Source organism: Candoia aspera, chromosome 4 (genome assembly GCF_035149785.1).
Source record: "Candoia aspera isolate rCanAsp1 chromosome 4, rCanAsp1.hap2, whole genome shotgun sequence".
Lineage (NCBI taxonomy): Eukaryota > Metazoa > Chordata > Lepidosauria > Squamata > Boidae > Candoia > Candoia aspera.
Genome location: NC_086156.1, coordinates 50,321,982 through 50,343,339, shown reverse-complemented (window position 1 = coordinate 50,343,339; position 21,358 = coordinate 50,321,982). Strand labels below are relative to the sequence as shown.

General features: G+C 36.1%; 1 protein-coding gene across 5 annotated transcripts in view; it reads left to right on the top strand.

Moving 5' to 3' along the window:
• Window positions 1-21,358, top strand: part of ARPP21 (cAMP regulated phosphoprotein 21) — a 140,722-nt gene that overhangs the window by 67,552 nt on the left and 51,812 nt on the right. For 2 of the 5 annotated variants that reach the window (XM_063304096.1, XM_063304098.1), the window contains exons 10-13: window positions 2,913-3,021; window positions 16,903-16,940; window positions 17,664-17,717; window positions 18,539-18,768. In XM_063304096.1, the coding sequence (XP_063160166.1) occupies window positions 2,913-3,021; window positions 16,903-16,940; window positions 17,664-17,717; window positions 18,539-18,768 (431 nt within the window). Of the gene's footprint in view, window positions 1-2,912; window positions 3,022-5,475; window positions 5,578-16,902; window positions 16,941-17,663; window positions 17,718-18,538; window positions 18,772-21,358 lie in introns of all 5 variants that reach the window. The other 3 variants (XM_063304095.1, XM_063304097.1, XM_063304099.1) reach the window with 2 other exon arrangements.

The window sequence follows — 21,358 nt, the reverse complement described above, 5'->3', positions numbered from 1 at the left end:
TTCAGGTAATGTTAGAACTGGTTTTAACAATCCAAATGTTGTAAATTATTTACACAACAAAGCTGAGTGTTTTCATATTATTAACCAGTTGACTGTTGCAGTATTGATTTTAAACTACTGATGCTTTCGTGTGGTTTGCTTGTTCTATAGATTAGTGGTTTAAGAGTAGAATGATAATTCTCTCTGTGCATATTTGCAATATAATTCCAAATTGATTACAATTTACCCAGAGATTTGCCTTTATTCCAGGTAGCACATTTTAATTAAATGTTGCTTGGTCAACTAATGATTTATGTCATATGAAATCAATCTAGCTTGTTGTTTCAAAGCCTGTGAAATAAAACTTCTGGTTCATCTGTTTTTTTGTTTTCCTGTACTCATTATACATCCTGTCCATTAAACTCACTACTGTTGATTGGTGAACTGCTGATTTGATTCTGAGTCAAGTGAGCTGAGACAACAAGTTTTTCCAAGTGTTTTGAATTTTTTCTTAAGCCTAGTTTTTAAATTTGGATCTTACCACATTCCTAATGAGATTTTTTTTTTCAAAAGTCATGATAGCCATTAGAGCTGTGCATGATATCTGAACAAAAATATTTGCAAAGGGTTACCATTGGCAAAACATCCCTCTTCAAAGCATTATAGCAGCCACATCTTTTGAAAGGTTTGCATAGCTGCTTTGTAGGCTGTCCAAGTTTTCTGCGTATACAAACAATACTTTTCACCGGTACTTCCAGTAAATCAAAATGGCTCTGTGTGCATGCAAACACTGTTGCAGACTGCCTCAGACAAGCTATGCAAGTCTTCCAAGAACGTAGCTGCTTTAATATTTCAAGGAGGGGTACTTCGCCATTTTGGGAAGCAGCCTTTTCAGATGTTTGCATAGTAAAAACTCAGTTTTAGAATTGTGTTAAGAGTGAGAGGACTAGTATACACTACTATGCCTACACTGTTCACCGCTACAAGAAGTGATGGAAAGAGAATTGTAATGGTGAGACTTGTCTGTCTTGACTTATTACTAGCAGGGAAACTGGGAAAAACAGCGGTAATGGTAAACTTCGACAGTGTCATCAGTGAACTGATTTTAAGTTGGCTGCATAAATTTACTTGCATGAGTTCCTGTTTCATAATCACTGCAGTTCTGTCTAGAGGGGTAACCTAGGGGTAACTCTAGGGATAACAAGGAATGTACAAATAAATGTACTGAATTGAATTTTTTTTTGGAGTATTATAGGCATCTGAATAAATGTGTTCTTGATTTTTCAGAGAATGAAACTGTGTACCTACTGCTACCATTAAAGTACTAGAGACAACATATTTGAAGTTATCTATCTGTATTGGAATAAAAATGCAATTAACTAGCCTTTGAACAAAAACAAAACTGAAGAAGTATAAATTAAATTACTATACATGAACATAGATTAAAAACAAATGCCAAAAATTTCAGCTACCTTTTAAGTGCTACATCAGGTATTCCTAATATAAGCAAGTGCTATTAGCAGTAATTGGGTAGACTGATATATATTACGATTTGGTTGTAGCATTATCAAACTGTTTAATTAACTACAGGCTATTAAAAATAGTCACCAGTTGATTTGCAAACAATAATTTATTTTATTCCAATTTTGTTCTGTATGTAATATAAACATAATATTAATACAGGATACAATGTACTTTACTAAATTTCACTGATAAGTTTATACTCTAAAATAGTAGAAAACAATAGAACAGACAGAAAAATAAGAACAAAACAATAGAAAATACTATGTCAAGTGATTTTTGGAAATAAGATTCATTTGCATGTTTGTAAAAGAATAGTTCTCTTTAAAATCTGTGAAATTTTAAGTTTTCACATTTTGATTTTTTGAAAAGGCTTTCCCCAAGGTTTGGTTCTGCTTTTGTTTTTTGTTTTTTTACTTTTGTCATACTGCTCATGTTGACTGGAGATTTGCACACAGACTGAATGCATTACAGTGTTCCATATGATCTTCAGATTCTCAGTTCTTCCCTTAACAATCCTGTCTGTTTCTTGTGAATGGCTGTGGAAGTGACACATATGCACCGAGTAGAGAAAGAGCCCTTATGTTCACACTTTTCCATGCATTTTATAAATGCTTCTGAATTAATAAAGTACACATTATGTGACAACATATTATTTTACACTTTTCAGAATAACGTGCTGCTTAATGAAGCTTTGGCAGAAAGAGCAAAATCTGGGATGTTAATAAACTGTGTACAGTGTCTTGGAGAAAAAAAAATTCTAAGCCTGCAGTTATATAAAGAAACACTTTTCTCTCCACATCTTTTTTGAACAAGGTTGTCAAGAACACAGAACAATTCATCTCAGCCTCTGAATTTGAAATTGTGAAGTCATAATGTCTGGCCATTTAATAGCCATCTGGATGGAATATAAATCAATTGTTAAATCAATACAACATGACAATTTTGATTTTTTTTCCAGTTTTCCAACAGCTGGATAATTATTTGTTTAAAGAAAATAACAGTTAACTCATCTCCTCCAGTTACCAACTGAATGTAATATATGATACATTATATAAAAGACCCCTATCAATTTTACTGTTGCTTATCAATCTAGATAAACTTTACTAAACTGCAGCATTTGAAGGTCATTATGACTGGAGATGCAAATTGACATTGTATATTGGCTTGTTTTTTGTACTTCAGTCATTGCCAACCAAGACTGAACATTGCAATAGTTGATCATTAAAATTCAATTTGCCACATACATAACAACAGAAAATATTTCGACTAATAGAGCAGATGTCTTACATTGGTACTGAACATCAGCAATCACAGCTATGTTCTAAATGCCTCCATTTATAAAAATAGTGCTGAAAAATTAAAAGCAAAACAAAATGGGTTTTTATTTATATGTTTTACTTTGCTGGCAGACCAGAGCAAAGGTTTTCTGAACATTTAAAAGATGAAAAAGGTGAAGAATCCCAGAAGCGATTTATCTTGAAGCGAGATAACTCTAGTATTGATAAAGAAGACAATCAGGTTGGTTCTTAGTTCAAGAGTTGCTTTTTTTTTTCTTTTTATGTTACTTTGGAAATGGGCTGACTGATGTTTTTGACATTCTTTTGTTATTGCTACTGCTTTTATGCTCCTGTGTATCTCCCTCTCTGTCTCCTACAGTTTTTTGGCACCCAGTGGAATAGCATCAAGCCATAAATGTGTTTGTTTTAGCAATGGCAGTTTGCATGGGCAGTTTTGCTTGGCACAAAAAAATGCTGCATGTTGAGGGGCGATTTGGAATGTTTAAAAGGCCCCCAAACTAATGGGATAACTTGTCAGCTACATTTTGACATTTACTTCTATGACCCTAGGGCACACACACCAAGTTCTACAGTATTGCCAACTTGCTTGAAGGTAATAGGATAGACAATAGCCATAAAGTGGGGGTAGCAATTCAATGAGATCAAATTGATCTTGCAGTGATCTACACATGATTTTTCATTTGGTATAAAATATTTAATATTTCAGATTCCCCCAGCACCATGTTTTATTGCAAATAAAGCTTATTTGCTTGCTTTTGCATGTATGTGGTAGAAACCTATCCTCTGTGTGCTGCTTACTGTATAATTCTGCATTATAGATATTAGCATTATGTATAACATTATGTAAATGTCTCCTGAATTGGGTATTTTAAAGGGTTTTTATTAACAGAAAATAAACTGTAAAAAGCAAGTGTTTTACTAAAAAGAGTATTTTAAATACAATAAAAATGCAGTTAATTCAAAACAACTCAAAAAAGGGCTTTGATTCTGGAACAGCTTTCATAAGAATATTTAAGGTAAGCTGAAGGGCATATTCTCATTTGATCTTTAGCACTTTGGTAAATTCTAATGAGTCACTCAACATCAAATACTATTTTCTCTCTTATTTTGTTGTTTAATACATAAATGTTTTCCTAGACCCAGGTGTTAGAGCTGGCTTTCAGAAAAGCAAGAGGAGGATTTAGGGAGCAGGGATTATGAGAAACAACCCCAAAACAGTTTGAAAGTAGTATTGGGGGGCCTTATGCGGGGGGGTGGGGTGGAGATGATGTTAGTGAAGAATCTGGAGCACTGCAGGTGAAGGGTAGTTGGTAATATGAAGCTTTCTGTGGGTTGCTTCTTTTCTCATTTAGAATTTAATGCTTTCTGGACATTAGTGCAATGAAAATCTTATATTTTCTCTTGCTTACAGTGAAAAGTATAAAAGCTTAAGGACTGTTGTCTTAGCATGATTAAAACTCTTGTGCACAGTATTCTCAAAAGCATTTTTCTCCCTCATCGACGAGGCTGCTTCAGCCTTTTGTGTCATCTGATTTTAATTTTCTTTTCCTTCACTTGATTAGTAGCTATATCTCCCATACTGACTCTTTCAGTGAGTAACAGGGGAATTTTAACTATTTTATTTATTTCAAATAGTTCTTCAACCTATATTGATGGAATTAAGGATATATATAATCAGTAAAAACAGTAAAACAATTGAGCAGCCCTAAAACATTCAAAACATAATCACATAAAAATTAATAAGGCCACAAGACCTTAAGTTTCGCAGCCAGGATTTTACTTAATATTGAAATGAAACAAGTATGGAGCCTCTATGGTGGGGCATTCTATAAGCAGAATGCAATGACCAGGAGCCTTTCACCTGACACAATATAATGCACATTTTCCACTGGTAGTTACAGAGGATTATTTGACAGATTCAGAACTTAGAAAAGTATATTCAGGTAGAGTCATTCCTACAGATAACAATACTGAACAAATCCCAGAGTTGCTGGAAGCTGGGCAGCATATAAATTTAATAAATTACCATCATCATCATCATCAGTTCTTCTCCTACCATGTCAGGAGGATCTTGGATGTATAAAGCAAACTTCTATTCCCTAGACTGACAATTCACAAAGGCCAGTTGAATAAAAAATAGTTGCTTATGCTTCTTACTATTGTTTAGTGCACAGCTTGAAAATACTATTGATGGACAGAAAATACAGGATTCAGTTCATGGAAGTTCCATTTAACGGAGCAACCAGAGAACAGGGTTCATTTTTTATATTAAGAATTGTACAAATGAATGCAAGTGGTTCCAGGAAGTTAAAATGGAAGCGGTTACTAAAAACCTTATGGAGCTCCTGCCAGCTAGAACAGACATTACTGAGCTAGGTGAGCCAAAGACTTGGCTCAGAATAAGGCAACTTCATTGACTCACAAACAGCTCCCTCCTTCCTTTCCTCCCCAAATAAATATAAAGATAATGATATACAGTATTTGTGTGGCGTCTGATATGAGTTCATGGCCTAACACAGTGAATCACAGGCAACTTCAGAATGAGGCAACACTCTCATTTTCATGCTTCGCTTGTTTAAGCGAACATTTATTTTTCTCAGCTGACAGTTACTTAAGTGCAGTTTTTTAGCAGCTCAATTTATATAATCCTCCTGGTTTTTTTTTTTATGCTCAGCAAAAAAGAACTCATCCATTTAGAGATGACAGACGAAGTAAATCAATTGAAGAGAGAGAAGAGGAATATCAGAGGGTGAGGGAGAGAATATTTGCACAAGATGTGAGTAGTTGTTTTAATTGCCTCTTCAGTGCTATATCTTTATCAGAGTCAGCCAGAATCATTCCTCTCTGACACTGTGGCAAGATTGCACTTTGTGGCAGGAGACTGTGGAGGAAGGTGATTTGAACCAGAAGGAATCCTCCTTAATTTTGCTTGGAGTTTTGTGTGCTGTTGTTTGTTTGTTTGTTTTTGGAAAAGGCTGTAATTGAAGATTGTAGGAAATATGAAATTAGGTCTAATAAGGCAGATACACTGGCTTCCTCCAGTTGGTTTGATACGTCATTGCTGATGGGATGGTTCTGCTCTTGGATGCTTTAGGGAGCACCAAAATGGAGTTGAGGACTATATATAATCTGCAGATGGGCAACCCCTGATTTAAAAGGAAACGTGTTCATTTTTTTATTTTTATTTATTTATTTACAGTCCAAGACCAAATCAATTTAAAAATCCACCACACCATTAATACATGCATAATTGTCCTGATTACCAGGAAACACACTGAGACAATGACTTGGTCTCTAATATTTATTAGTAGTACTTAACAAGAATCCTAACAAACTGAGGAAGCGTGGGAAAAACCCAGCCATATAAACCCCAAAGGTTAAGGCGGTCCCGATCTGTGTCTCTTTGAATGGCTGAACAGTTCCTCAGTGCTACGCATGCGCTTGACAGTCTGGGTGGGAGCCCCCTGCTCACCATCCTTACTCATGACAATAATCAACTATATACAGTACAGTATAGTATATACATGTATAAAAGGAAGAAACCCATAAAGTTAATATTTCATTAAAGGCACCAAATAGTTTCTATAAGATAAGGCTATAATAAAAATATTGCTACTGCCTTCGAAACACCTGGGTATTGGTCATTTAATAAGAATAGCACAATCTCTTCATCACAAGTGGTTTATCAGACTAAACAGTGGGTGTATTAGCTCTGGTTGCCAGTGTGAGTACAATGGGCACTTTAAAAAGATGGTTTTTTTAACTAAACTTGTTTATTCTCATTTTTCCAACAATACAATGAGAAAAAAATAGCAAAAATAGCATATTTCTTAAATATGGTAATTCACTAATAAAGGGGCAATAAAAAGGAAAACAAAACCTTTGCACCAGTAGGGGGAAAGGGTACTGGTTCTAGAACTGTTGTTGTTGTTTATTCATTTACTCGCTTCCGACTCTTCGTGACTTCATGGACCAGCCCACGCCAGAGCTTCCTGTCAGTCGTCAACACCCCCAGCAACCCCAGGGACGAGTCCGTCACCTCTAGAATATCATCTATCCATCTTTCCCTTGGTCGGCCCCACTTCCTTTTGCCTTCCACTCTCCCTAGCATCAGCACCTTCTCCAGGGTGTCCTGTCTTCTCATGATGTGGCCAAAGTATTTCAGTTTTGCATTTAATATTGTTCCCTCAAGTGAGCAGTCTGGCTTTATTTCCTGGAGTATGGACCAGTTTGATCTTCTTGCAGTCCAAGGCACTCTCAGAATTTTCCTCCAACACCACAGTTCCAAAGCATCGATCTTCCTTCTCTCAGCCTTCCTTATGCTCCAGCTCTCGCAGCCATATGTTACTACGGGGAACACCATTGCTTTAACTATGCGGACCTTTGTTGTCAGTGTGATGTCTCTGCTCTTAACTATTTTATCGAGATTTGTCATTGCTCTTCTCCCAAGGATTAAGCGTCTTCTGATTTCCTGACTGCAGTCAGCATCTGCAGTAATCTTCGCACCTAGAAATACAAAGTCTTTCACTGCTTCTACATTTTCTCCCTCTATTTGCCAGTTATCAATCAAGCTGGTTGCCATAATCTTGGTTTTTTTGAGGTTTAGCTGCAAGCCAGCTTTTGCACTTTCTTCTTTCACCATCATAAGGCTCCTCTGTTCCTCTTCCCTTTCAGCCATCAAAGTGGTATCATCTGCATATCTGAGACTGTTAATGTTTCTTCCAGTGATTTTAACTCCAGCCTTGGATTCCTCAAGCCCAGCACATCACATGATGTGTTCTGCATACAAGTTGAATAGGTAGGGTGAGAGTATACAGCCCTGCCGTACTCCTTTCCCAATCTTAAACCAGTCCGTTGTTCCGTGGTCTGTTCTTACTGTTGCTACTTGGTTGTTATACAGATTCTTCAGGAGGCATACAAGATGACTTGGTATCCCCATACCGCTAAGAACTTGCCACAATTTGTTATGGTCCACACAGTCAGAGGCTTTAGAATAGTCAATAAAACAGAAATAGATGTTTTTCTGAAACTCCCTGGCTTTTTCCATTATTCAGCGGATATTGGCAATTTGGTCCCTAGTTCCTCTGCCTTTTCTAAACCCAGCTTGTACATCTGGCAATTCTCGCTCCATGAATTGTTGAAGTCTACCTTGCAGGATCTTGAGCATTACCTTACTGGCATGTGAAATGAGTGCCACTGTTCGATAGTTTGAACATTCTTTAGTGTTTCCCTTTTTTGGTATGGGGATATAAGTTGATTTTTTCCAATCGGATGGCCATTCTTGTGTTTTCCAAATTTGCTGGCATACAGCATGCATTACCTTGACAGCATCATCTTGCAAGATTTTGAACAGTTCAGCTGGGATGCCGTCGTCTCCTACTGCCTTGTTATTAGCAATGCTTCTTAAGGCCCACTCAACCTCACTCTTCAGGATGTCTGGCTCTAGCTCACTGACCACACCGTCAAAGCTATCCCCGATATTGTTATCTTTCCTATACAGGTCTTCTGTATATTCTTGCCACCTTTTCTTGATCTCTTCTTCTTCTGTTAGGTCCTTGCCATCGTTGTTTTTGATCATACCCATTTTTGCCTGGAATTTACCTCCGATGTTTCTAATTTTCTGGAAGAGGTCTCTTGTCTTTCCTATTCTATTGTCTTCTTCCACTTCTGCACATTGCTTGTTTAAAAATAATTCCCTAGAACTGTACTTACTATGTTATCAGATGAGACTCTTCCTTTTTATCTCTTTTTTTAGGGTTAGGGTTAGGGTTAGGGTTAGAAAACTGGAGCTATGCCTGCCACCTACATTGTTTGGCTGATGTCTTCTAACATACGAGCCTTCTCTTTTGAAACATTTGCCAACTGTAAAATATTTGTTGCTTAAATTAAGATTAATTTATGTGCCTGACTTTTAGACATGTAAAAGTGCTACAGACTTTTTTTTAAAAAGAAGGAAAAGAACTTCAGCCCATCTTACCCATGATGAATATGAATACAGTGAACCCCAGTATTGAAGAGGGCTTGCCATTCTAGGAAAAAGGCCCTGGTTTTAAGTTGTACTGCTTAGCTTTATCTGTATGCATTACAGTATGATAAATAGCAGCAGAATTCCACAGTCTCACAGGCTGCAGAAGTACTGTTCAGTTCCATAAATCACAGTCAATGGCCTTACAGGCTGTGAATTATAGGAATGGTAGTCCAATACATCTGCAGGATATCAAGTAAGGAAAAGCTGGATTATATTTTTCATATACATGTGGGAGTATTATTATTTAATCCTTTAATAAAGCATTGTATCTATTTTTTCTAAGCTCTGTACATTTCCTGCTGACAATCTTAACAGCGGAACAAAGGAATGGGAGAGGGCAGAAAACAAACACTGGAGCAGTGGTTTCTTGCTTAGCAGTGAATGGGACTAGGTAGGTCTTGTTCTGAGTGGCAGGGAGATATGAATAAAACCTGCAACTCATCCTCATCTGGAAGATGAAAAGGGCCATATTAACTTAATGAAATTTTATTCAACTATACATATTTCAAAAAAGGCCACTCATATAATCATCATAATCTTTGTATAACTTTACATTTGCTTATTAAAATTTAGAGTTAAGACTGGGCTGCTTCTCAGATGATGTATTCCTTTCAGAGATGTACACCCAAATATAAGGAACATTAATACAAGTTTCACAGATCATATTCCATTTTTATAGATATATAGAAGAAATTCTATGGAGCAATCATTTGATTATTTTTACAATAAGCCTTTTTACAGAAAAACTTCTAAATCAATACCTTTCATACTGAAGAATTAACTAACGTTTAACGGAACAGTGGTTCCATTCTCTGTATGAGAGTAAAGCTAGAAAAATGTTAAAATCTCCAAAAGTTTGTTCATAACGAAAAGTAGCCATAAAAAAAATGCCAATTTGAGTAAGTGAAAGACCAAGAGATGTGGCTGATTAATATTCTTCCTTCCTTGTCATATGTCGTCTTATTCTCTTCCTCACATTCTAAAATAACTAGCAAAACTATAGCACTGAGAAAAATAACTGGATATAATTCCTTTGACTTTCTGATGTTATTGTTCAGAAACTCACATTTAACTTTCTGTGATTAAAGAGCATTTACAACTATAAGAATTAAGAAGGTAGATAAGGAACCTGGCGACGTCGCTAAAATAAGGGAATATGCTGCATACAGTGAAGAAGTTAGAGGCAAACGAAAAAACAAAACTGTACTTGATCACTGCAGTTGTGTTCACTTCTGAGTTTTGACAGGTAAATCGCGGACACAAGTTTCTTCTCAGATGCTTCTGAACTATTTATTCATTCCAGATGAACTGCTATATTGGTGATTTACAGTGCAATCCTTTACAAATTCTACTTAATGCAATGGGCTTTCTCTGAAGTACGGTGAAAACAATTGAAATTTTGATCTATTTTCATTTTTTAAAAGAAAAAAATGTGAACATTTCAGGTTCTATAACTAGGAGAAGAAAAATACTAGTAGACGTATTCATTTTGTATTCATTAAATCATATGAACATCAAATCATAAGATTCTGAGGAAACTCTTCAGATCTTGCACCAGCATGCTTACCCTTTTATTCTGCTATTCATTCAAGCCTTCAGCAAAGGATCGTTACCTTGTCATGGTGCTGGAGCTTGAGCACCTCAATGATGCCATGAGCTAAACCGTGAAGGGCCACCCAAGACGGGAAGGTCATGACAGAGAGGTCAGACTAAATGCGATCCCTGGGGAAGGTAATGGCAACCCACCCCAGGAATCCAAGGCTGGAGTTAAAATCGCTGGAAGAAACATTAACAATCTCAGATATGTAGATGATACCACTTTGATGGCTGAAAGCGAAGAGGAACGGAGGAGCCTTATGATGAAGGTGAAAGAAGAAAGTGCAAAAGCTGGCTTGCAGCTAAACCTCAAAAAAACCAAGATTAGGGCAACCAGCTTGATTGATAACTGGCAAATAGAGGGAGAAAATGTAGAAGCAGTGAAAGACTTTGTATTTCTAGGTGCAAAGATTACTGCAGATGCTGACTGCAGTCAGGAAATCAGAAGATGTTTAATCCTTGGGAGAAGAGCAATGACAAATTTCGATAAAATAGTTAAGAGCAGAGACATCACACTGACAACAAAGGTCCGCATAGTTAAAGCAATGGTGTTCCCCGTAGTAACATATGGCTGCGAGAGCTGGCCATAAGGAAGGCTGAGAGAAGGAAGATTGATGCTTTTGAACTGTGGTGTTGGAGGAAAATTCTGAGAGTGCCTTGGACTGCAAGAAGATCAAACCGATCCATACTCCAGGAAATAAAGCCAGACTGCTCACTTGAGGGAACGATATTAAATGCAAAACTGAAATACTTTGGCCACATCATGAGAAGACAGGACACCCTGGAGAAGGTGCTGATGCTAGGGAGAGTGGACGGCAAAAGGAAGAGGGGCCGACCAAGGGCAAGGTGGATGGATGATATTCTAGAGGTGACGGACTCGTCCCTGGGGGAGCTGGGGGTGTTGACGACCGACAGGAAGCTCTGGCGTGGGCTGGTCCATGAAGTCACGAAGAGTCGGAAGCGACTAAACGAATAAACAACAAGAATTCATTCAAGCAGGCTCTCTTTTTCAGTCTTTTTGCACAAATCCTGAACAACTTAGGAGAAGCATGCAGAGTGTGGCTTCTAGAATTATTTTAAACTACTGAGAAACAGCTTTGCTTTAGGTCACATGACTGGAGCGGAAGAGAGAAGGTGGCTTAGAACAGAGCAGTGAGAGACTTCTGCTCATCTTTTTGAAAAATGATCCTGCTGATGTATGAATTGATAGACACAGTCCTGAGCCCCTTTTCATAATTTCTTTCCAACATTCCACTGAATTGAAAAGAGTAGAACAGATGTGGCTGATTTAAGGACTTGATTCATTAAAGTTAACAGGCTGAGTCTGAAAGCAGCTATACCTTTTTAAAGGCTTGCATGGAAACCTGGAAAAGGACAGACTGCTTTAATAAATAGCAGATAATGTTGTCCTCATATGAGGTTTGAAAAGCTCTTTCCAAATTATTTTAGACTATGCTGAAATACTTTTCAAGATTAGCATTACAGATACTTCTTTCTGATGCATATTTTGTTTTTCCTCCTCTTTTTGTTTATGTGAAATAAACAACCTGTTACAAACATAAATGATCCCACTTCAGCCACACATCAATAACGTAACTAATTGAAATAATGGCAAGCTTCTTACGTTCTTGTGGCACCTCTGCTTTGTGACCTGCACTGGCTGGCAGTAAGCTGGCAAGTGCTGATTATCATCTAAAAGCCCTACATGGCATAGGGCCCAGTAATTTGAATGACTATTTCCTGTGGTTTCTGCCCAGCTGATACAAGCCAGAAAGGCTGGTGTACTCTTGATCCGTTTTATTAAACACTGTCATCTACTCTGTTGGGACCCAGGAAGTGTGCCTTTTCTGTCACAGTACCTGCCCCTGGAATGAAGTGTCCCCTGAAACTCATGTGGCTCCCACCCCGATGGCATTCTGGAAGGCCTTAAAGCCCTGACTCTTTTTCTAGGCCTTGGTTTAGGGAGGATGGAGCCTCCTGTTGGATGTGTTTTGTATGTCTTCCTGTATTGTTTGCCTGGATTCCCCATCGTGTTCATCTATTTTGTACTGTATTTCCATCTTATTTTGTTATTTAGTGAGCTGCCCAGAGTCATTCTGGAGTTGGGTGATGCCTAAATCAAATAAATAAATGATTAATTATTACAAGAAAGATACTACTGGATCCAACATACATACATGCATACATATAAAAGACTTACCCATGGATTCAACTTGGACGGATAATCAATGACATCACTCAATTACAAATGCCAAGCTTTAGAATATTCTGTGTTTAGTTTTCTGTACTACCTCATTGACAATTAACCCTTGTGTTTATATTAGGGCAATTAAAAAGACAGAAGCTAAGTTAGTGTATGTATATTGTATATATGTTTATACTGGGTAATATGGAATTCAAAGGCATAATCATCAGTTAAGATTAATGGTATTATTATTACTACTTTGTGTCTTTACATACTGTACATATGAGCAGTGAGAAAATGTATGCATGGAGGATTTATTTGTGGTCATTAACTACCTGTCCTTTTCGCTGATACGCAATTCTTGAAAGATGTAAGTTTATTACATAAATATATTTCTCAATTATCTAAGAAAAACAGGAATTTTTTTACTGATATACTGTACTATTAATAGCTAAGAATGAATTGGCAAATGACTGCACCAAGACTACCATGATTGTAGGCTACAGTGGAAAGACAAAAAACTCCAGACTTCAGTGCTACCAGCAAGAAAACTTCATGACTGTGTTCATAGAAGTCCTGCTCAGTTCAAGAGCGATTTATCTTTAGTAAAGAGTCATCTGGCTAACAATCACGGTTAATTGTCAGAGCATTTTTATAGTTAAATTCACAATATCTACTTTGTTTTGATCCTGTAAGGATCCCACTGTATGTGCTTCAAGTCTATTTTCACTCAAGCATTTTGTTTAATGACCAGTCATACACTGGTGCAGCATGATAATGATTACATGTTTAGCAAATAGGTAATTCTTGGTAGTATGTATGCTCTATGTACAATATCCCAGGTCCAATTATTGTCACATTCAGAGATAACTGGGACACCCAGAGATCCATTGCCAGTCAATGCAGACAGTATTGAATTAGATGAACAAATGGACTAATCAGACAGGGCACTTTGTGCATTGCTTATTTGTCTGCCCCAAGTCCACCCTTAGTGGTTTTTAACGAATACTTTGAACTGATTACACAGTTTGGCAGACAATCAGCTCTGAAGAGAAGACTGTGCTTTTGACCAATCGCAAAAAAGAGGCTTGTCCAAAAATCAAAGCTATTATCTGCTGGGAAAAATTGGTCAACCCAAGCTGACCTAAACCTACTTTATCTACTTGCAATACAAAAAATAGTTTTATTGTCAGCACTGCTGGGGTGGGTGGGTGAACTTTTACTGTATTGAGATTTATTCAGAATAAATTAGACTTCACTTCCAAGCTGCTTTATAATCTGTCTGGGCTGAGGTAGGAAATACGTATTATGGCATTCCCCAAGTCAATATAAAAATAGATTTTAATCCTTTTACTTCATAGTGGAATGATACAAATAACTATGGATTAGTTAGTTGTTTGTATGAGCTCTGTAAATGAGAGGATTGCAACTTCAGGCTCAGGCCTGAAAGCACTAGTGAAAGCACTAGGAAAGTTCATTGAAGTGGAATAAGCCTGGGATAATGATGTTTTAAAGCAAAGATAGCAGAAGTAGAGAGTTATTGGATACCAAGGGAATCTAGGAGAAGTTACAAATTTGGAAATAGTTGAGAAACTCACTTGTAATCAATAGATTCAGTGGCTGCATGGAAAAATGCTTGCTTCCTGAGTGAAGATGACCGTGCTATTTGCTAATGTATCTTGTCTCATATTTCTTTTAAAAAATAATATATATCCATTAATCGGATACAGCCTAAGGAAGTTCCACTTAGTATCCACTGAAATCAGTGAGAGTTTTCATGTTTAACTAATCCCACTGATATGAGGTGGCCCAAAAACAGCTCTGTCTTAATTCAAGCCGTATCTTTTATGTTCTTCCTTGAATGTTGATGGGTCTCTCTTCTGATCTTACAGTACTATCAGGTTCATGACTGAAACTTAGGTACAAAGCAAACACTTTATTTTCAAATCATACTTTCTTCCCCATGTTCTTCTGAAACAATTATTTTCTGTGTTCCTTTTAAACTATTTAAGTATTGTATATAGGTTCTATTTTGATTTTAAAAAATCAAAAGAAGTTACATACATGACTGCCAATATCTATGGATGTACAAAATGTGGGAAGGAAAAAGAAAAGGTTTTAAATATGTGGGAATTCTTTAATAGGGTTAAATATTATATATTTATAAATATATTCAGCTTTCTATACAACATTCCCTTATATTTGTGACTGGCAAGCAAGTGAGAAATGTAAAAGTAGTGTTAGTACTTGCTGTGCTATGATAGCATGAGCATTAAGCAAATGGAGCATTGCTTATAAAAGAGCAAAGTGAATCTCAACATGATAATAGCTAACTTGCTTCCCCTAAAGCTTTTTGGCTCTTTCCCTTTCTTTCTTTTCTTTCTTTTTTTTTTAAATAACAAGGGTAATATAATAAATTATGTCTGTCTTCTGTGCCATGGAGACCCACATCAGCACTGAGAAATGGATATTCCAAGAGATGGCATGGCCTTGTGCCAGCTTCTGCAGCATGGAAGATGAATGGAGCTATTATTGAATGTATCCATGAGGCTGTAATGCTGATTACACTGATACCCTTCAAGATACTGAAGAGGTAACAGACGTCTCACATTATTAATAAGATATCATTCCTTAGTGCTTCTATCCCTATGCTTTTGACATAAACAACAATATTCCTCTGCTCTTTCCCCCCAATCCCTGGCCTTTGTATGCACATATCAACTTCTCTAGTCTCTTAGAGAAGCAAAATCTTTTAATTTCCATATCTAGCATGTAGCTCATAAGAAAAAATTAGCACAATTGACAATGAAAGAGCAAAGCATGGTCTTCTTGAAAATTGCTGCCATCAGTGTAGAGGATTAGTTTTTTATCAAAGAGGTGAGTAGTTAGAAAACTTGTGTTTTATCTTAGAAGAGAAATAAAATTTAATTCAACAGAATAAGCTGCTCAAGATAAGTTAACATTGGGTTGAGTATTCGGAGGAGCAAGGATTATTTTATGTTCCCACTCTGAACATTTTTGTTGTTCTGCTCATGCTGTAAACTGCTTAGATGTAAGACACTGTTTTTAGTCCCCTGAAGTAAAACTATTATTAGTTCTGCCACTGTAGCTCATCTCCTGTGGGAAATTTTATGCAGAGTTTGTACCATCAGTATGAAATAACAACTGAATATTTGAACAGGCCAGTTACATTCTCTGTGTGGAATACCATATATATTATTACATTGTGAGTTTAAACTATCGTTATAGTTTATTACTAATTAATGGTCTGCTAGGATGAAGTGTCATAGCGTCATGTTATTTGCATTTATACAAATGTGCAAACCATACGTTTTTCACAAGAGAGCGCTAGAAATAAATATGGATATATCCTGTGGTTTATCACTTCTCTTTCATGAACACTTTTTCTATTCATCCTGTCAAAAAATGGAATTGTACAAAATAAATGGATTTTTATAGCACTAGAATCTGATATGCCCTGGTAATGCCATTATGCTAACTCTCTTACACACATTCTCTCTCCTTTTGCTCAGATTTACTGCAAGTAAATTCCAAAAATCATCTATTGCAGTCTTCATGAATGTGAAACTAAAAGTAAAAAGGAATGAGAATTAGTCATATAACAGTGAACTTATTTTTCTATATAAACATTGCTAGAATGAAATATTCTTGCCAGTGGAGGGTTTTTGTTTTGTTTTGGTTTGGGTTTTTTGTCAAATGTTTCTTATGTAGAACAAACTCTTTTTTCCCCCTACTATTTATACATAACTTTTGTATAGTTATCATATGTTTTCCCCCAATTTAGCTTCTCTCTGAGCTTTACCAGTTCTGCATACAGTATTGGTTCTGGTTTTTTTTTTTTTTTTTAACCCACTGCATGGCTCCAATCCAGAGAAAGTTAAATTGTAAATTTCCTTGAAACTCATGTTTGTTGCAATTCACTTATGGTATTGATTTCAAATTAGGTAAAAGGCACAGCTAATTATTGTAGTTTGCAGTCTTATTATGAGCAGTATACCAAGTAGGTCATTGCCTTTTCTTCTAAATAAATATGTAAGTACCTTATATTCATATGATCGCTACTGAAATAAAAAAATTCTGATATAGGCTAATCCACAAAAATTGTTCTAATCAGGTCCTTGTTAACAAATGTCCAGTATTGCTTGTCTGTTATGCATGAGCTGCAAGCTCTTAGCGCTTAAATATGGAAAGTAGATCTGCATTGGGGGGTGGTATGGAACTGTTAAGTATTAACCCAAGAATTAAATCCAATTTTTCTTTCTGTTTTTCAGTCAGTTTGCTCTCAAGAAAATCTTTTTGTGGATAACAGGTAGACACATGCATATTTTATGTTAAATTTAGCAGCTATATTTATTTTTAATTTTTAACAGTGGGAAAATATCTTTTACAGAATATACAAGCATCACCCAAGCATTTTACTTGGAAATCTAAATGATTTATCTCACTTAATAGCAGTGGAGGTCTATTAACTTGACATGTAAGGCAATACCACTAAAATGAATAGGAGTTCACAAATGCATGCCTTCCATAATTCTAATCTCAGTCTCTCTCTAAATATTCAGTCTATGGTAGTTATTTTACCTTATTCCTTAATAGGATAATCTCTATGAGTATGCTGAATTTCAGAAGAAAAGCTAGAGAAAATTTATCATAATGCAAGATTAGAGAGAAACAAATTTACCATCTTTTCTCAGATACAAAGAATTTCTTTACTTATAGAAAACAATGATTCCTTTATGATTTTATTATTAAAAATAATAAATGTCTTAATGTTATCAGAATGTGTTCTTAGGTCACATTACAGAATAATGCACTCTCTTATAAGGTCTTTATAGTCAACATGGTGTTTCTAATACAAAAATAGCTTATTGAAAAGTAAGAAAAAACAAAAGCTGTTTATGAACACTGCAATAAAGGTAGTTCTCTACATGTTACAAAATAATTGTAAAATGTGGTTATGATATCAGAAATATCAATGTATATATCCATTGTTAATTTTTTTAAAAGGTATTTCCTTTTTCATTTTCATCAGGATCTTGGAAGATAGCATGTGCAATGAAACTGTGAAAAAAAGACAGCTCTTCAGGTATGCAGTGTCCTTAAATATATATTTACAGTTTTATGTTGTGAAAACTTGTATTTTTATTGTTATTTAAACAGATCAAATTCATACTGAAAATGGAGAATGAAAAACAAAAGCAAATCATGCACACACACACACACATACATACCTACATATATACATATATGGAATCTTAAGAAGAAATACAAAAATACTTAATATTTTAAATAAATAATATTTTAAACTCCTGTAGAGTGGGCTGTGACTAGGTGTAGGTGATTTTTTATTTTTGCCAAAATTCAAACTTCTCTCATTCCAAGTCCTTTTTAACTCCATTTGCATTTAATTTAAAAAAAAACACAATAACATATTTGCATATTTTTATACATGTCTCTCTAAAGCAGTGTTTTCCAACCTAGGCAACTTGTAAATGCGTTGAGTTTAACACCCAGAATTTCCCAACCAGCATGGTCGTTCTGGAGTATTTTGGAAGCTAATGGTCGCACATTTGAAAAGTGCCAGATTGGAAAACCCTACCATCAAATATGCTCTAGTTTTTGCAAGCAATTGTTACATATATTTTTCTCTAATATAAGTACTACTGAGTGTACTTTTTATAAAAAGTCCTATCCTTTTTCCTTATTTTTTACAACTTGTCTCAGCCAAACTAGCAAATACGTTTTATTGTTGCACTGCATGAACTAAGTAATTCATCCCCACCCCCAGGCACATACATGCCAGCTTCAGTTGATCTAGTTGAGATTCTCCTTAGCTTAAGGTAAGGAGGAATGAAAGTTGATCTAAGTGTTTGGTTTTGAATGTCTTTGTGTTCTTTGATGCTGTAGGGGTAACAGAGATAGCACAGGGAAGACATCTGGTAGTCGGCAAAGCAGCACAGATAATGAAGTGAAATGGACCGACCACCAGAGGCCGTGGAGCAGCACGGACTCAGACAGTTCCAACCGCAATTTGAAGCCAGCTGTAACAAAGACAGCGAGTTTTGGTGGAATAACTGTTCTGACGAGAGGAGATAGCTCATCAAGTAACAGGAGTACCGGCAAACTGTCTAAAACAGGTAGCTAGTATTTATTAGGTTTGGCAGATATTTCTCTACTGAGCATAAGCATTTGGAACACGAGCCTATCTATAATAAATATTCAGTATTGAAAAACATTTGCTTAAGATCATTCCATTTCCATTCACATTTCAAACCCAGGGAAGTGGAACATAAGAGTAAGATCATATATTCTGCTTAATCCAAGTTGTAAAGACTGTTTGGTCTTATATGCTCTGGTGGTTTTACAAGTCATGATCCCTGTATCTACAATTTGAATTCGTTCTTCGGCCTTGGGCTGGGAAGGGATGTGCATGCATGAGTGTCTGTTCAAGAGCATTCCTTTCCTCAATTGGAATAACATTATGCTTAATGCATTGTTCTTTCTCAGAATCCCAGCTTCTATAATAATAGTGCAGGTAGAAATTCAGAAGGTCCGGATTGGTTTCTCAGCCTTATCAAAGATCACAGATCAGATCTATTGTGTCTTCCTCCACATGAGGATGAATAGTTGAGTAAAACACTGTATTTTTAAAATGAAAGCTGGGAATCTAATGATCATGTGTCATTAGCTGGATACATTATAAAGAAGGGAAATTAGACATTCTTCAACATTTTTCCTATAAATAGTTAGGTGATGATAAGCAAGTCCACCACATTCATCTATTCTTTTTGCTAAACTGAAAAAAATAGCCCCTCAGGTTGTAGCTAATAGCCTTTCTCTTTATTTTCTCTAGCATTTTTTCCAATTTAAATTTCATGAATAAAATAAACTCGATTTAAATACAGTAGTTCAGAGCAGAAACCACGTTAGGTGTTTATAGGCAAACTGTCTGAATTATTGGTTGTAAAGACTTCAAAACAAAGGTTCTTGGAGAAAAAAAATACCTCTTCCTTTCTGAAGGAGTTTAGAAATGCAAAGTCTAGTATTGCTCACTCTGAGCTTCCTTCCTTACACTGTATGAAGTCAGCTTACCTTGGTGAGCAAACTTTCCACTTCAAAAGTAAAATCCCCTCTGCTCCATGTGCTGCTCAGGTCTTTCTGGGTTAGTTCTAATAATTGACTTCCAATGATCAAGAGTTTCCTGCTTCTGTTAATTGCAGAAGAAAGGATAAGAAAGGCTTTAGCAACAGTGAATAGGAGACCATAGGCAACTGAAAAGTAAAAGCTTAGGAAAGGGATGCTGGCAGAGGCAGAACAAGAGTTTAGACAGAAAGAAGTGGCTGGAAACAAAGAGATTAGCAGATTGAAGCTCCAAGGGAAAATTGGCTGCAAGGGAAGGCAAGAAAGGAGGATTTTACCCAGGGGAAAGGGGGGCAAACTGGAAGCCACAAGAATCAGGAGTAGCAGAGCAAGGGTAGAAACAGAAGATGACTTTATAGAAGGTAAAGGCAGTGATGTTGCCGTGGGTTGAAGCTGCAAGGAGGTGAAATAAGGAAAGGAAGAAAGCAGCAGTGTGGTGAATGAAATATTTTAAAAGAGCATTGAAGAGGGGAATGGGGAAGGTGAGGAGAGTACCTGTTCTAAGCTTAAAGAGGAAAGGAAAGGGGAAAAGTGGTAAACACCGAGAAAGAAACATACTTGTGTTTTAAGCTGTAATTTTGACTTGGAATTAGCCAAGGGAAAAGTGGAGAGGAGGAAATGGCATTAGCAGCAGTTGCAGCAGCTACAGATCTTTATATTTTCACCCAAATCCATCTTTTTCTTAATCTATAAATGCACTTCCATGTTTACTACGTAGTAGGGCTTCACATGTTCAGATGCTGTAATCATTCTACATGAAGGGGATTTTGTTTTCATTGACAAGTAGTGTCCTATTTTATACACAAATTAACCCAAACAATTGTGATGCTTTTGATTGTTACATCAATACATTTGTGCATGGGGGAGAAAATAAACGAAGGAGGGAGTACATGAATAGGTCTGAGGCTTATGCATACAGCATTAGATCATGTTCTTGTTCACTTTATAAAGTATTACAAAGTAGTAAAGACAAACAGAATATAAGAATATAAACAGTTCTGCTCCCTTTTTTTTTCTGGCTCTTCACTAGTTCAGAACAGTTTACATATAGTTTGGGTTTTCCTTTTCTTCTTCTGTACATCTTTGAATGATTTCTGAAACCAATTAAAAGATTCACTTTGCTATGATTTTCAGGAGCATCCCTATTCACCTTAGGGTCACTGAAATCTGGACTCACCTTTTTCAGAAATGCAGTAAATATATAGCTGCAAAACTGTGTTTGGGGAATTGGACTAAATATGAATATATATTTAATCATGGCCTACTTAATAAATATTTCCTTTAATCTAAGATTAATACATGAAAATACAAGTTGACGTTTAGGCATGTCACACTAAATCTTTTTATTGTACCTCCTTCCTGAAGGCTAAATTAATGTACAAACTTCAGACAATAACAAACTATCCTTTTTTTAATTTGTTATAATTTCATGTGATTCTATTGCTTGTATTCTGTTTTGTAATTAAGCTTTGGAATAATTTATAATAATGAAAAAAAGGCAGTCGTTTTTTTTCTAAATAAATAAATATGTACCTATTTCATATAGCACACCTTTATCTGAAAGAATCTCAGGATTGTAAAAAATCA